The sequence below is a fragment of the Gekko japonicus genome, unplaced genomic scaffold (genome assembly GCF_001447785.1).
Source record: "Gekko japonicus isolate JY-2015 unplaced genomic scaffold, Gekko_japonicus_V1.1 scaffold2083, whole genome shotgun sequence".
In the NCBI taxonomy this organism is placed as follows: domain Eukaryota; kingdom Metazoa; phylum Chordata; class Lepidosauria; order Squamata; family Gekkonidae; genus Gekko; species Gekko japonicus.
In genome coordinates this window covers 180,089-197,083 of record NW_015169845.1, presented here as the reverse complement: position 1 = coordinate 197,083, position 16,995 = coordinate 180,089, and the positions used below count along the sequence as shown (strand labels likewise).

Below are 16,995 nucleotides of genomic sequence, written 5' to 3'. Positions count from 1 at the left end.
TTGGGTTTTTTTTGGGGGGGGGATAATTCCACCAGGCCAGAAAATGGAAGGCTGGAGGCTGAAATGGACTAGCACAGATCTGCTTTGAGATTATACATAATGCAAACTCTCCCACGGACCCGAGGCCATCAGGGCTCATGTAGAAATATTCCCCCCCTTTTGGTTTTTTTTAAAATTTGTGTGTGTGTGTGTGGGTGGTGCGTACATGTGTGTGTGCATATGTGCCCATGACCCTCCCCCTTCGGTTGCCAGCAATGCTTCCAATGATAGATTACATGCTTTGAATTTCTTATTGTATTGAAGTCTCTTTTCTATTGCTCTTGGGTGGGTTGGTCAGTGCACAGTTGTTATTTATTGGTTTTTCTTGGTCTTTGTTTACTGTGGACTGTATTGTTGTTGTTGTCAAAGACTGTCACAAACATAACAGAGGAAACTGAAAACTTTACAGAAGTGCCTGTCACATATATTTGCCCCTGAACTGCAACAACGTGAGTTGAAATGACAACTGGGGAGATTTAGATTCATTGAAGGCAACAATGTGTAGTTTCTATATTTTCCTCTAAGTTATTAATTTACTCAAAAGACGTTCCATAGGAAGATTAAGGTTTTGTTGTTGTTGTACTAAATTTCTATTTCATTTGTTGGTTCCCTTGAACGTTTGTGATGGTACAACAGTATCCTGTGTAGGTGTTATTTTTGGTAACTGGAGATTATGATTGAATTTTACTGTATGTGAAGACGTCTCACCTAAGTATGAGTTTGTGCATATTACTATCTCATGCTGTATCTATGGTAAATAAAAAGTAATACAGAAAAATGCGAGGGGGAGGGTGGGGGGGGGGGGAGTTGCTGCTGAAATCGGGATGAGAAGGAGTCTATATTTTCCTCTAATCTACTCAAAAAGAAGTTCCACTGGAAGATTGATGCCAAGTGGTGTTTCTGACATTTGCCAGGCATTGGGAGAAATGTTCACTTTGACTCCTAATTATGAGTGGAGCTAAATAACATATGCGGAGCTACAAACAGCAGGGTGAAAATTGCCCTTTTCTTTCATTTTTTTAAATCATATGTGGGGGGGTTTTGGGGGGAGGGGGAATAATAATTCCACCAGGCCAGAAAATGGAAGGCTGGAGGCTGAAATGGACTTGCACAGATCTGCTTTGAGATTATACATAATGCAAACTCTCCCACCGACCTGAGGCCATCAGGGCTCATGTAGAAATATTCCCCCCCCCTTTTGTTTACTGTATGTGAAAACTTCTTACCTAAGTATGAGTTTGTGCATATTTCTATCTCATGAGTGTCAATGGTAAATAAAAAGTAATACTGAAAACCAGAAGTTATTTGACAACACCATACCATCATACAATAGACATCCACCACTTTCCCCTCTGATATGCTTGTAAATTATACGAAACATGCACTCAAATATGCAAGGGAAACTTAACTCAGTCACACTGTAAGCTAGTGTGAAGTGTCTGGAATACTGCAGTGAAAGAATCAAGAGAATATCTTGTTGGGTACAGGAGAAACTGCAAGTTAAAACACTAGTGACAGTAGCTGGAAACTGCAGAGCTCAGGGAATGTTATGCCTCAAGTTGATGACGTCAGAACGCAGTGTGCAGGCTTTCCATATAGGGGGCAGTGGCCTGGCCCCCTGTGAGAGACTGGGGGAGGGGCATGGGACAGCTGTCAGCAACAGCATGACATCACTTCTGGGAAAACCTAGGACACTGATTTTACCATAAAGTTTCTGGCAATTCCCAGAGAGCATGGATGTCACTTCTGGGTTTTCACTGGAAGTAACTTCACACCATTGGTCCAATTGCCCCCTCTGAGCAGCAGCAGTTCACAGGATCTCAATGACATGTTTGCGGCCCATCGGAAAACAAGTCAGCTCAGAGCGCGCTGCCTAAGCAGCCACTGCGTTATTGCCCGTCTAACAGCCTGTCCCTCCCTCTTGTGCCTCTCCTCAGCAACACGTGGAGGCTCGTTTCGGTCCATGTTTCCAGTCTCCATATTAAACAATGGTGGCGGCTCTCCGATCGTGGAGGAAAACGGAAGCTCACAGTCGGAAGCTTGGCGGAGGGAGATCAAGCCATAATTCGCCCATGCACGCTGTGTGAACAGTACTTCGCGCGAGTGAAGCGGAAGACAGAGGGACCGTCTGACCACCTCCAAGCAATATAAAATGTCGCGGATAGAACTGCGGGAAAACTAGCGCGGTAAGAGGTCCGTATGACCAGAGCCTGTGTGCTCAGGCCGCTTCGGAGTTGATCGCAACCTTGTAAACTGAGGTGGCCTATGGGAGCACAGGAGAGAATTTCAGAAGAAAATTGGCTCGCGTTTCGTAGATGACAGCACAAACCCTTTTGACTGTGTGGATGATGAAAATACACTCAGGTGGTAGCCGTGTTGGTCTGAAGCAGAAGAACAAAATTGGAGTCTAGTGGCACTCGGAAGACCCACAAAGTTTTGTTCTGGGTATAAGCTTTTGTGTGCATGCGCAAATTGAAGCGGAGCCATCTGGCGGCCGGCGCCGGGCAGAAATCGCCGAATTCCCACCGATCGCCGCGCGCGGTTTGTTCTTGTGTGTGTGCTCGGGCCGCTTCCGAGTTGATCGTGACCTTGTAAAGTGAGGTGGTTTACTGGAGCACAGGAGAGGATTTCAGAAGAAAATCGGCTCGCGTTTCGTAAATGACAGCAAACCTTTGGACTGTGTGGATCATGGAAATACATTCAGGTGGTAGCCGTGTTGGTCTGCAGCAGAAGAACAAAATTGGAGTCTCGTACCTGGCCCCACTGCTGGACCTCCTGGAGGCACCTGGTATTTCTGGCCACTGTGTTGGACTGGATGGGCCTTTGGCCTGATGTGTTGGACTGGATGGGCCTTTGTCCTGATCCAACACTGGTGTCTCTTATGTTCTTATAGGTGCCACTGGACTCAAATTTTGTTCTGGATCATTAAAAGTTATGGTTGGTGGGCGGGAGCATTTTAAAAGAAATGGGGTGGGCCACAACATCGGATAGTTTCCATGCGCAACCTGTACTCGGGACAAGAGAGGCTACTGTTAGGACAGAATATGGAGAAACAGGACAGTTTTCTGTTGGCGAAGGTGTCAGACGAGGATGTATTTTATCTCCCTGTCTCTTCAACCTGGATGCAGAAGAAGGAACGTTGGTTTAGATTTAGAGGAAGAGGGAGTGAAAATTGGTGAGTGGAACATTAACAGTTTGAGATATGCAGATGAGACCGTATTAGTGGCAAAAAATAGTGAAGACCTGAAACTACTCCAGCTGAAGGTTGAAGGGAGAAAGGGCCCTAGCAGGCTACAGCAGCTGCTTCCTCTGAATTTCCCTCTACGGCTTCCTCTAGAGTATTACTCCAGTAAGCTTCATGCTTAAGACCCCGTCATTGGCAGACTGTAGGAAGATGAAGCAACAAAGTTTTATTCAAGGTATGAATAACTTTTCCTAGCATTAGTGATTGTTGTCTTCTCATGTTGAGACCAAAGTATGGTAGCCTCTGGGAGAATTCAGGTTTGATCTGATCTCGAACCCATTTATTTGTCTTCTTGGCAGTCCATGGTATCCATAAAACACTCCTCCAACATCACATATCAAATTAATCAACTTTTAAATGAATTGGCTTTTTTCACTGTCCAGCTTTCACACCCACATATAGTAATGGGGAATCTTATATTCTAATAATGAAGTTGGCTGAATCTTTGGATACTTAAATCTGGTGACTGGAGCTGTTAGCAGGCAAGACAGACCTTTCTACAAACCTGAAAAGGTTCCCAGGTTTGCAGAAAAATGTGAACTCTTAAACCCTATGTTGGTTTTTTTAAAAATCTGAAAATTATAAAAGGAGTGTCTGTCACTTTAAGCAACAGATTCCCTCAGTGGCTGTTGCTAAGCAACCACAGATTTCCAAGCTTGGTTCTGTCAGAGGCAGAGAGGGGGCAGGGCCCTTTCTAGGCCTATTTTGGCCTTGGAGGGAGGACTCATTGGGGCCAGGTCTGACTATGGTTGCTAGCTCCAGGTTGGGAAATTCTTGGGAGATTTTGTGGTGGAGTCTGAGGAGGGCAGGGTTTAGGGAGCACAAAGGCCTCAGCTGAATATAATGCCATAGAGTCCACCCTGCAAAGCAGGCATTTTCTCTAGGTGGACAGATGTCTGTTGTCTGGAGTTCAGATGTAATTCTGAGAGATCTCCAGGTTCTACCTGGAGGTTGGCAGGCATAGGACCAGCAGCAACCTCTGGATAATTTGATACCACCCAACTTGTATGACTCAACTAGGCCTGGTTGCTTACTACTGTTCAACAGCAGCCACCCTACGAAAGCCAGTGTGGTATAGCAGTTAGAGTAGGATCTAGGAAACCCAGGTTTGATACCCATTTTGCTGTAGAAGCTCGCTGGGAGATTTTGGACAAGTCACATACTTTCAGCATAACCTACCTCACAAGGCTGTTGTGTGGATAAAAAGGAGGCAAGGAGGATAATGTAAGCTGCTTTGGTCTCCAGTGTGGAAAAAGGTGGGATATAAATGAATAAATAATGAATAAATAAATAATGTAGCTGAAGATGGGAGGTGCATAAAAGGTAGGTTAGTGAATGGCTAAGGAGAATGAGCCAAGGAATGAGGAGGGGATATGACGGTGGCCAGGAGGAGTTAGGTTAGGAGCGCGGACTCTAATCGGGGAGAACCAGGTTTGATTCCTCACTCATCCACATGCAGCTGCTGATGTGACCTTGGGTCAGTTACAAGTTCTTTCAGAGCTGTGCTCTCAGGAGCAGTTCTGAAAAGGGCCCTCTCACCCCACCCACCCCACAGGGTGTCTGTTGTGGGGAGGGAAAGGAAGTCTCTGAGATTTCTTCAAGTAGTGAAGGGCGGGTTATAAATCCAACCTCTTTTTCTTCCTCTCACTGGAGATGCCGGGGATTGAACCTGGAAACTTCTGCATGCCAAGCAGATGCTCTACCACTGAGCCATGTCCCCACCCCATTGATTAATTGGGGGCTCTGACCCTGCATGCTTTGCAAGCTAACCCCCAAAATGGTGCTTGAACATATTTTTCTCCAATACTAATATGAAGAAGAACAGGAGTTGGTTTTCTACCCCGCCCTTCACTAACCAAAGGAGTCTCGGAGCGGTTTACAATCGCCTTCCTTTCCCCACAACAGACACCTTTGAGGTAGGTGGGGCTGAGAGAGTTCTGAGAGAACTGTGACTGACCCAGGGTCACACCAGAAGCTGCATGTGGAGGAGGAGTGGGGAATCAAACCCGGCTCTCCAAATTAGAATCTGCTGCTCTTAACCACAACACCAAAACTGGTTCTTAACCACTACCCCAAACTCCAGATTAGAATCTGCCACTCTTAACCACTACCCCGAACTGTATTTTCAATACAGTTGCTGCTTCCTCTGAATTTCCCTCTACGGCTTCCTCTAGAGTATTACTCCAGTAAGCTTCATGCTTAAGACCAAGTCATTGGCAAATTGTAGGAAGATAAAGGAGGGGTCACACACTCCACTCTCCCTGCCTGTTCTGTCTCCACCTTCCTGGCTTCTAGGAAATAAGGTGTCCCTTTCAGTCCAAAGAGCAGAGGGATGTTCTGGAGATGACCTGGGCTAGGAGGTTTCGATTCCCTTCATGTTTGGCACTGCAACTGCCATGATCATCCTCTAAAGCCAGTGGCAAATTCTGAAACCTCTAGCTTTCCTTTCGGGTGAGTTATGCCTGCCACAGACCACCTTCGTTTCTATTGCAAACAGGGGTAGGTGTGTCTGGAGATACCCCGGGCCAGAATGTCTTGATCCCCCTTCGTTTTTGACATGGCAACTCTCAGCATTATCATCCTGAGGTAACGGGCCAATTTTCAAAGGTCTAGCTGTTTATTTCTGGATGGGTTATACCTACCACAGAAAATCTTAGCTATCATCGCAGATAATACTGGCGGCGGTGGTGGTTGGGTCTCAAAATAAACTGGGTCAGGATATCCTGATTCCCTTAATCTCTGGAACTGCGACTCCAATGATCACTCAAACGTCACTGTCCAATTTTCAAACACCTAGCTTTATTTTCTAATGAGTTATGCCTACCACGGAGAGAGAGAGATAATACATTTGAAGAGATCTGTAAAAATAGCACCATTTAACAACATGTAACGACCCCCTCCGCTGAGTTATTTCTCAGGGCCTCAAGCTGGTAAAGAAACACACAGATCATTTTTTAAAAGTTCACCACGCCTGCATTTTATTCATATTGAATGACAGGTCCCCTTGAAATTCAGCCAATGGCTGTCAGAGAAACGAGCGTTTGACTGTTACTCTCGTCAGCCATCTTGATCCTTCTGCCCTCTCTTACCTCCCCACCAGGTCAGAATCATTTGCGAATTTGGGATGCCGACTGTTCACACTGTCTTATGCCAGTAACAGAGACCATGGAGATATCTCATGTCATCATCTAACCCGTTCTCTCACAAGTTTTGAAAAAGAGACTTCTTTTAACCAGCTTCCTAACAGTCAAAAGCATTTTACATTTCCATAAACAGAGAGTTATGCACACAAGGGGCAAATGCTAAAAAGGCCCTTCTTTGAGAAACTAATTCCCAACCCCTCAACACTCTGAACAATCAAAGCAGCACCTCATCCGATGGTGTAGGAGTACAAAGTGGATCAAAACTAAGTTTCCTTCCCTACATTTTCTGTTGAATAAACTTATATGCCCCTGGGGAGACCTGTCCCATCAACTATAGGATGGATGTAGCAGAAAATCTCTCGCTTTTATTTTCTAATGAGTTATGCCTACCACGGAGAGAGAGAGATAATACATTTGAAGAGATCTGTAAAAATAGCACCATTTAACAACATGTAACAACCCCCTCCGCTGAGTTATTTCTCAGGTCCTCAAACTGGTAAAGAAACACACAGATCATTTTTTAAAAGTTCACCACTCCTGCATTTTATTCATATTGAATGGGAGGTCCCCTTGAGATTCAGCCAATGGCTGTCAGAGAAACAAGCATTTGACAGTTACTCTCGTCAGCCATCTTGATCCTTCTGCCCTCTCTTACCTCCCCGCCAGGTCAGAATCATTTGTGAATTTGGGATGCCGACTGTTCACACTGTCTTATGCCAGTAACAGAGACCACGGAGATATCTCATGTCATCATCTAACCCGTTCCCTCACAAGTTTTGAAAAAGAGACTTCTTTTAACCAGCTTCCTAACAGTCAAAAGCGTTTTACATTTCCATAAACAGAGAGTTATGCACACAAGGGGCAAATGCTAAAAAGGCCCTTCTTTGAGAAACTAATTCCCAACCCCTCAACACTCTGAGCAATCAAAGCAGCACCTCATCCGATGGCGTAGGAGTACAAAGTGGATCAAAACTAAATTTCCTTCCCTACATTTCCTGTTGAATAAACTTATATGCCCCCGGGGAGACCTGTCCCATCAACTGTAGGATGGATGTAGCAGAAAATCTCTCGCCATGAACTGAGCTGCTATGTGGTTTGGGGCATGTGGGTTGTTTCATGTTCATGAAGGTGTGACGGCTGAATAAAACTCTTTCCGCACTCCAAACATTGATATGGTCTCTCCCTCGTGTGGATCCTTCGATGCCGCTGAAGGTAGGACCTGATACCAAACCTCTTTCCACAGTCTGAACACTCGTAAGGTTTCTCCCCATTGTGGATTCTTCGATGCTTCTGCAGGTAGGATGTCCGACTGAACCTCTTTCCGCACTCTGAACATTTAAAAGGCCTCTCTCCTTTATGCGCTCTTTGATGCACGGTGAGGCTTATGCGGTGGCGGAAGGCCTTCCCGCACTCTGAGCACTGGTACGGAGTCTCTCCAGTGTGGATTCTCAAATGTTGCTGAAGGTGGGAACTGAAACCGAATCGCTTTCCACACTCGGGGCACTCGAAAGGCCTCTGCCCTGTGTGGATTCTCTGATGCACAGTGAGGCTTCGGCGGCGACTGAAGCTCTTCCCACAGTCAGAGCACTCGTACGGTCTCTCCCCCGTGTGGATTCTTTGATGCTGTTGCAGGTACGGCAGCCGAGTAAACTTCTTCCCACACTCGGAGCACTCATACGGTTTCTCCCCCGTGTGGATTATCCGATGCTGCTGAACGTGTGCGGCCCGCCGAAACCTCTGTCCACACTCTGGGCATTTATACCGTCTCTCCGCCGGGTGCATTCGCTGAGGCACGGCAAAGCTGAAGCATCCACTGGAGTTTCCAACCTCGGAGCCCTCATCTGGTTCCCCTCCTGCATGGGCCCCCCAACTGTAGCTGTTCTCATACTCTGGAAGCTCATCTGGCTCTTCCCCTTCGTCAACTCTTTGATGCGCAGTAAGGGTCGCTCTCCAACCAAAACTCTCTCCGCACTCCGAGAAATTATACAGTTTCTCTACCGAGTGAGTCTGTTGACGGGAAATCAGGTTCACATTCTGACCAAAGCTCTTTTGGAGCTCCACGCTTTCATTCTGAGTTTCCCCTTGGTGGATTCTCAGGTGAGCAGGGAGGTCCTTTTCCTTCCTCTTTTGGGCTGGCCTTTCCTGCTGAAGTGGGATTTCCTGGAAGTCCCCTCCTCGGCACGGAATGGATTTATCCCTTCTCTGCAGGATGCTGTTTCCACCCTGCCTCGCTGGTCCATCACCATTCCTGAAGCTTCCTTTCAAGTCTTCGCTCCTGCATGGTTCTGACAATAATGCCTGGAATCCTCCGTCCTTTTCATTCTCGGGCACCTCACAGACTTGAACAGAGAGAGAAAGAGAGAGAGAGAGATCCAGTGAACACCCTTGCAAGAAGCCGAATCTCGTTTCTAACCGGTCTGGGCCCTGACCTAGATGGCCCACAATAGCCTGATCTCATCAGATTTCAGAGGTTAAGCAGGGTTGGCCCTGGTTAGAACTCGGATAGGAGACCACCAAGGAAGCCCAGGGTCTCTACACAAAGGCAGGTGATGGCCAACCACTTCTGAACATCTCTTGGCTTGAAAACCCTGCAGGGTCGCCATAAATTGGCTGTGACTTGATGGCACTTAAAACACACCCACAAATACAACTAGTCTGGATTTATTTTGTTTCCTTTGTCAACATTTGTTTACTGCCTCAGGCATGTGGCTGCTCATACCTTTAGCCTGAGCAGGCCACACTATGGAGCAAGTTCTACATCCTCCCTTTCCTTCCCCTCTTCAAACTGGGAAACAGTCCTTACTTACTTTAACGAGAAACGTGTGTGTGTGTAGATTCCTCCCCCCACCCTTTCTACTAACCTGCCCTACCTTTTGTTCTCTGGTACCCATGGTTAATCCTGCCAACCTAGCCGTTCGAAAGCAAGAAATTGCAAGTAGATAAATAGGTACCACTTCGGTGAGAAGGTAACAGCGTTCTGTGCGCCTTGGTGTTTAGTCATGCCGGCCACATGACCACGGAAATGCCTTCGGACAGCGCTGGCTCTTCGGCTTTGAATCGGAGATGAGCACCGCAACCCTAGAGTCGGATTCGACTGGCTTTCGAGCAAGGGAACCTTTACCTTTTACCCATGGTTAAACACCCAACATTATCAAAAATTGCAGGAAATTCATGGACTGTGACAATGAAGAGTAAGGAAAAGGGATAAATATGTATAGTTATTGTATGAATAGTGGTGAGAACTTTACCTAAAAACAATAATGTCTGTTGTGATAAAATTAATTTGGAAATATGCATGTAGTTAACCTTAAAAGGTGTAGTAGGAATATGTGTTTAGCTGGGAAATGAATTAACTTTATTTTCAAGAAGTAAGCTGTATTGCTGTAAGTGGAAAATAGTAGTAGTCTATGTATATGTTTGTTTGATCTGTGTGTTTTTGTTTTTGTGTCAATGTGGTGTGTGTCAATTGTGTGCAAAACCCAATAAATATATTTTTTAAAAAAATTGCAGCCCCGTTAAGGCATAAGAACATAAGAAGAGCCCTGCTGGATCAGACCAATAGTCCATCTAGTCCAGCCTCCTGTCTCACAGTGGCCAACCAGTTCCTCTGGATGGCCAACAACAGGGCATAGAGGCCGAGGCCCTCCCCTGAGGTTGCCTCCTGGCTCTGGGATTCAGAGGGTTAGTGCCTCTGAACGTGGAGGTTCCCTTTAGTCACTATGGTAGTAGCCACTGATAGACCTCTCCTCCATGAATCTACCTAATCCCCTTTTAAAGCTGTTTATTCCTGTGGCCATTACTATATTCTCTGCCAGCGAATTCCACCTTTTAACCATTTTCTGTGTAAAATAGTATTTCCTTTTGTCTGTCCTGAACCTACTGCCCAGCAGCTTCATTGGATGCCCTCAAGTTCTAGTATTTTGGGAGAAGGAGAAAAAGTTCTCTTTGTCCACTCTCCCCACCCCATGCATAATTTTAAAAACCTCTACCATGTCCCCCCTTAGTCGTCTTTTGCCTAAACTGAAAAGTCCCAGCCTCTTCAGCCTTTCTTCATAGTGAAGGTGTTCCAACCTCCTAATAATATGAATTTTCCTCAGATTTTGGACCCAGATATTTTACAGCTCCCCCTACTTCAGTCCTTGAACGAGACATAACTGCTTGGAGGGGAGACAAAGGGGAGAAACCCCACAACTCATCAGGAGAAACCCCACCATTCAAAGGGCAACCACAAGTTTGTAGCTTTGTTTATTAAAACCCAGCAATTCAAAAGTTAAAGCTTTAAGACTGTCAAAGTACAGCACTGTTACCATGGAATGCTCACCAACATTCTAACTATGAAGAAGTCTGCCTGGGGCCCAAAAAGCATTGTCTGGGCCCAGTGAAATTTGTCTCCCTCCCTCACACATACTATGCTCTCATCTCATAGTTGGGTTATGAAAAATTACTATTTTAATTCTAAAATCACACCATAAAATGGTAAAGGTTCCCCTTGCTTGAAAGCCAGTCCAATTTGACTCTAGGGGGTGGTTCTCATCTCCATTTGCAAGCCGAAGAGACAGCGCTGTCTGAAGACTTCTCCGTGGTCATGTGGCCGGCATGACTAAACGCTGAGGCACATGGAACATTGTTACCTTCCCATCGAAGCAGTACCTGTTTATCTACTTGCAGTTTCTTGCTTTCGAACGGCTAGGTTGGCTGGAGCTGGGGCCAGAGACGGGAGGCTCACTCTGTCACGCGGCACTCAGGTCTCGAACTGCCGAGCTACCGACCTTCTGGTCTGCAGCTCAGCATCTTAACCTCTGAGCCACCGCGGCCTCTGAGCCTCGAAATGACACCATAGCCTGGTATAATCTGCAGTCTTCTACTGTGCCGCAACACACACACACCCTTTGCTATTTTGATTTAATGTAACATAAAGTTTGAAAAAGTATCTTATACGGATTGCTAGTTTTCTAACATATTGGTTGGTCCTCCATTATTATCCAGTCAGTGTTTGTTTTGTTCATTCTAACAGACCAACAGTAGCCCTGATAGTGCAGACTAGCCTGATCTCGTCAGCACTCAGAAACTATGTAGGGTCGGCCACAGCCTGTACTTGGGTGGGAGACCATCCCCAAGAAACACTGGGGCTGCTATGCAGAGGAAGCCAATGGCAAACCACCTCTGCTCTCCTTTTGCCTTGAAAAACCACTTGGAATTCACTGCCACAGGAAGTGGTGGCGGCTACAAGCATGGGTGGCTTCAAAAGGGAATTAGATAAGCATATGGAGCAGAGGTCCATCGGTGGCTATTAGTCACAAGGTATAGATAGGGACTCTGGGGCAAGGGATGCTCTGTCTTCTTGGTGCTTGGGGGGGGGGTCAACAGTGGGAGGGCTTCTAATGTCCTGGCCCCACTGGTGGACCTCCTGATGGCACTGGTATTTCTGGCCACTGTGTGACACAGAGTGTTGGACTGGATGGGCCTTTGGCCTGATCCAACATTGGCATCTCTTATGTTCTTATGTTACGTTAACCCATGAGGTCGAAAATCATGGGGTTGCCATAAGTCAGTTGCAACTCGATGGCATTTTACCGATCTAATGGACCAAACGCTGCTGCGTTAAGGTTACAAATCTCCCAGAATTACAACAGATCGATTCTCCTGGAGGAAACGGCAGAGAGTAGATTCTATTGGTGCCACATATATTTTAGGCCCGTAAGTCCAACCAACAGCCACCATTGCCCTCCTGCCTCTGTCCCTCAGGTCAACGGCACTGATCATTAGGATATTCAGTCCCTCCCTCCTGCCCAGGCACAAGGAACTCTGGGAGTGATAGTCCTTGACAGAGCATTTCTTCAGGGACGCCCAGTCTCTCTGCCTCTCCACTGCTCGAGCATGCTCTCCTTGCTTTAAAGAAGGGTTCGGGCTCACATTGGTGAGAAAGTATTACAAGTCTTCTGAAATGCCTGCCCTGCTTCAGATCAGGAGCTGGGCCTTTTCTGTGGTAGCCCCAAAGAGATGGGATGCGCTTCCCCTCAGTAGCTCGTATTATTTAGAGTTTTTCCACTATGCTCATGAACACATGAAGCTGCCTTAATGCTGAATCAGACCCTTGGTCCATCAAAGTCACTATTGTCTCCTCAGACTGGCAGCGACTTTTCAGGGACCCAGGCAGAGAAAGGTCTATCACATCACCTACTGCCTAGTCCTTTTTCACCTGGAGGTGCTGGGGATTGAATCTGGGACCTTCTGCATGCCAAACAGGTGCTCTACCAACTGAGCCACAGCCCCTCCCCATAGTTTTAAATTGTTGCTTTACACCATTTTCTTTTAGAGTGCCTTTAGAATTCTGAAGGACACCTTCTGAATGTTTGTATTAAAAGACAAGCTAGGGACCTGTAAAAATCACAGTGGAGGAAAATCCTCTTTCTTCCCACTGGCCCTCACTTTGGCTTTCTTTTCAGGCTTCCCCCTCAGCCCCTTTTCCTCTCTACTAGCCACTGGTTTCTCCTTCCCCCTCTTCCCCCCCCCCTCCAGGCTTTCCCCCCAGGGACAGTAGAAAAGAGTCCAGCAGCACCTTGAAGACTTAACAAAATTTGTGGCAGGGGATGAGCTTTTGGGAGTCAGGGCTCACTTCTTCAGATAAAGAAGAAGTATCTGAAGAAGTGAGCAGTGACCAGTGTTCCCTCTAAGCTGAGTCGGTGTGAGCTAGCTCACCGTTTTTTAGCCTCCAGCTCACACGTTTTTGTCTCAGCTCAGGAAGGATGGCCCCAGAGCAAACTGATTTATGTAGCAGCCGAATCGCTTGCTCACAACTTTAATGCCAGTAGCTCACAAAGTAGAATTTTTGCTCACAAGACTCCACGGCTTAGAGGGAACATTGGCAGTGACTCACGAAAGCTCATCCCCGGCCACAAATTTTGTTAAGTCTTCAAGGTGCTGCTGTATTCTTGCTCTTTTCTACTGCTACAGACGGACTGCCCATCTTGATCCACCCCCAACACAGGCTGTGACTCAGTAGTAGAGTCTCTGCTTTGCATGCCGAAGGCCCCAGGTCCAACCCCCAGCAGCATCTCCAGGTAAAAGGACCAGGCAGCAGTTGATGTGAAAGGCCTCCACCTGAGACCCCGGAGAGCTGCTGCCAGTCTGAGTAGACAATACTGACCTAGACGGACCAATGGCCCATCTTTCACTCCTTCCAATTTCCTTCCCTCTCTTTCCCCCCTAGTCTTTTCTCCCCCTTGTATCTACCTGGCCATTGCAGGGAAGAGGATGCAGGACTAGGTGGACCTTTGGTCCCACCCAGCAGGGCTCTTCTAACGCCCTTAACTTTGAAGGAGAAGATGTGAGCAGTGGCTCACGAAAGCTCATATCCTGCCACAGTTTTTTAAATCTTTTAAGACGCTACTGGACTCTGATCCTTAACTTCGGTCTGTTTTTTTTATATATATAAAGTTTATTTACTTATTTTCCACAATACACTTACAAAGTAACAATACTTAATATACAATATCTTTGGAGAATCTTTACACATTTGTATCTATCCATCAAAAAAAATTAAAAAAATCGGTCTGTTTCTGCATTTGTCCACCAACCACCACCCCTTTTGCCTAGAGTATCCAACAGCGCGTAGAATATAGTGACACAGCAGCTCCTGAATGGAGAGGAGTGACGGCTGAGGCCGGCCCCAGAAGGAGCTTCCGAGCCGCTCAGATCTCAGGCCCCAGAAGGCCTCCCTCCCTCCTTACCCAGCAGGCTGTCCTCTGAGTCCTCCTCTTCCTTGATGTCCACCAACAGCCGCCTCCACTCCCCTTCAGAGGGATCCTGGCCTCCCTCAGAAACACTCCCAGCCGCTTCCTCTAAGGGTGCCTGCAGCAGCAGAGAGGAAACCTGTCAGGGGAGAGACACACAACTGGGGGGGGGGGAGACTGAGGGGCTGGTTCTGTCCCTTTCTCTAAACTTAGCCAGTTTGGTGTAGTCGTTAAGAGCGCAGACTCTAATCTGGGAGAACCAGGTTTGATTCCCCACTTCTCCACTTGCAGCTGCTGTGTGACCTTGGGCAAGCCGTAGTTCTGTCAGAGCTGTTCTTGAAGGAGCCATTCTCTCAGAGCTCTCTCAGCCCCACCTACCTCACAGGGTGTCTGTTGTGGGGAGGGGAAGGGAGTTTGTAAGCCGCTCTGAGGCTCCGAGTGAAGGGCGGGTGTAAATCTTAGCAGTTCCATCGCTACATAAGAGGGACAGATCATGACACAGGATCCTTAAGGAGCATACAGCTTCAAGTGGGGATTGGATAAACCTATGGAGCAGAGGTCCATCAGAGGCTATTAGCCGGAAGGTACAGATGGAACACTCTGTCTGGGGCAAGTGACGCTCTCTGTTCTTGGTGCTTGGGGAGGGACAACATTGGGAGGCCTTCTGGAATTCTGGGCCTGCTGGGGGACCCCTGGTGGCACCTGGGTTTTGGCCACTGTGTGACACAGTGATGGACTGGGGGGGGCCCACTGGCCTGATCCAACACGGCTTCTCTTATGTTATTATCTTTGAGAAGCTGCCTTTTGAGGGGGAGGGTGGTGTTTTAAAACCAAGCAAAGAAAACGGAACTAGGACTCTGCATGATCCACAAGATGACCCATGAAGAAGGAGAGATCCGGCAGGGCAGCTCACAAATGCTGCAGTCTGTTTGTCTGTTTGGTTAAAACCCTCCTCGTAGGGTTGCCAGCTCTGGGTGGGGAAATACCTGGAGACTTGGGGGTGGGTGGGGTGGAGCCTGGGTTGGACCCTCAGCAGGCTACAATGCCAGAGACTCCACCCTCCAAACTGGCCATTTTCTCCAGGGGAACTGATCTCTGTCATCTGGAGAGCAGTAATACTGGGAGATCACCAGGCCTCACCTGGAGGTTGGTAACCCTACCAAGGCCACCAAACTTCCTCCAAAAACGACAGTACAATACAATCTAAGGCCCTGTTCTTTCGGGGCAGGTGGACCCCATCCAAGGAAACGCACCGCCTTCCTCCTTGTCCGAGAGATACTGCTTTTCCCATACCACCTCAGCCTTCTCTGGATTGAGCTTCCAGGGAAGGAGGGCCAAAGACCCTTCACATTTTCCTTCAGAGATCTCAGCTGCCTGTTCTACCGCAGGCTCCCTCTCACTCAGGACCCACCCAGGAGAAGGGCCTCACCTGCTCCTCGACCTCTTGCTGTCTTAAGAGGCACTCCTCAGCCAGGGCCACCGCCTGGGAGCAGCTGTCGGGGCCGCTCTCCCTCACTTGGCTCCGGATCTCCGGAGGGAGGATGCTCAGCAACTGCTCCAGGACCAAGAGCTCCAGGATCTGCTCCTTGCTGTGATTCTCCACTCTCAGCCACCCGCGGCACATTTCCCACAGTCGGATGTAAGCCCCCCTCGGGCCCTCGGCCTCCTGGTAGCAGAAACGCCTGAACTCTTCACGCTGCTTCTCTCTGCTCATCGCGTCCCTTCGCAGAATGGATGCTTTCACCTTCCCATAATCCTCTCTGTCTCCGATATCCAGGCTGATATAGGCCTCCTCAGCTTCTCCACTGAGGGCTGGGAGGAGACGGTTCACTCGCTCTTCCTCAGACCACTGACAGGCTTCGGCCACTTGCTCAAAGGAGGCCAGAAAGGCCTTGGTGTCATGCCAGGGTGAAGATTTCTCTGGCAAGGGAGGGATCCCCCATCGAGACTGAGGAGGCTCCAATGTCCTAAGGAACCCCCGCCACTGGTTTTCCCACTGGGTGAGGGAAAGGGAACCATCCCTCGCCTGCTGAGGGATCAGATCTCCCACTCTCCTCTGAAGGAATTCCCCCATGCTCCCTGGCTGGAAGACTATCGCAGCACTCTGCCCCTCCGTTTTCATATTGGATGATCGCTCAGTGATCTTGTTCCTATCGAAAGCTGTGGACATGAGTTACAGTGTTCTAGACTGGGCTTCCCCTTGGAGAAAAAAAGAAATGTTAAACGGAAAGAAGAGATAAAAGTGTCCTCTAGTTTTTATTGGCCAGATACATCAACTGAGGTAAAACCACAGCAGTATTTATGTTTTGACATACCTCATTCTTTATTATGTGCATCCATTTACATTCTTGTTTAGAATTTAAGAACTTTCCCACCTAATCTGCCCTGTATGAACACACATACAAAATAATCCACTACAGCAGCCATTTGCAAGTGGATTTTGCCATTTCACACAGTGAAATCCAGTTGCAAAGTGCATTGAAAGTGGATTGGAAGTGCATAATTCAGGATTTTGCCATTTCACACAGTGGAATCCAGTTGCAAAGTGCATTGAAAGTGGATTGGAAGTGCATAATTTAGTGTGTGCGAAAGTGCCCTGAAAATCCAGTTGCAAAGTGCATTGGAAGTGGTTTCGAAGTGCGTAATTTAGTGTGTGCAGAAGTGCCCTGAATATTCTGTAGGGCAGCAGAACTGTCACATGAGCAAGGACATTTGCTCTCCACAGGGGACTCCCATGAAGGTGCCCTAGACTGAATCAGACCCCTAGGCCACCCATTCCACTCCTGTCTGCTCTGACTGGTCATGGTTCCCAGAGCCTTTCCTGACCATGTTATTT

General features: G+C 47.6%; 1 protein-coding gene across 1 annotated transcript in view; it reads right to left on the bottom strand.

Annotated features, from left to right (window-relative positions):
• The window catches only part of LOC107115588 (zinc finger protein 420-like), a gene marked incomplete at its 3' end in the record, with an annotated part of 51,825 nt that extends 35,592 nt beyond the window's left edge, over window positions 1-16,233 (bottom strand). The window contains exons 1-3 of the mRNA XM_015417330.1: window positions 15,589-16,233; window positions 14,157-14,277; window positions 7,514-8,765 (exon numbers count right to left, since the gene is read on the bottom strand). Of these exons, the coding sequence (XP_015272816.1) occupies window positions 7,514-8,765; window positions 14,157-14,277; window positions 15,589-16,233 (2,018 nt within the window). The remainder of the gene's footprint in view (window positions 1-7,513; window positions 8,766-14,156; window positions 14,278-15,588) is intronic.
• Between the last annotated feature and the right edge of the window lie 762 nt (window positions 16,234-16,995).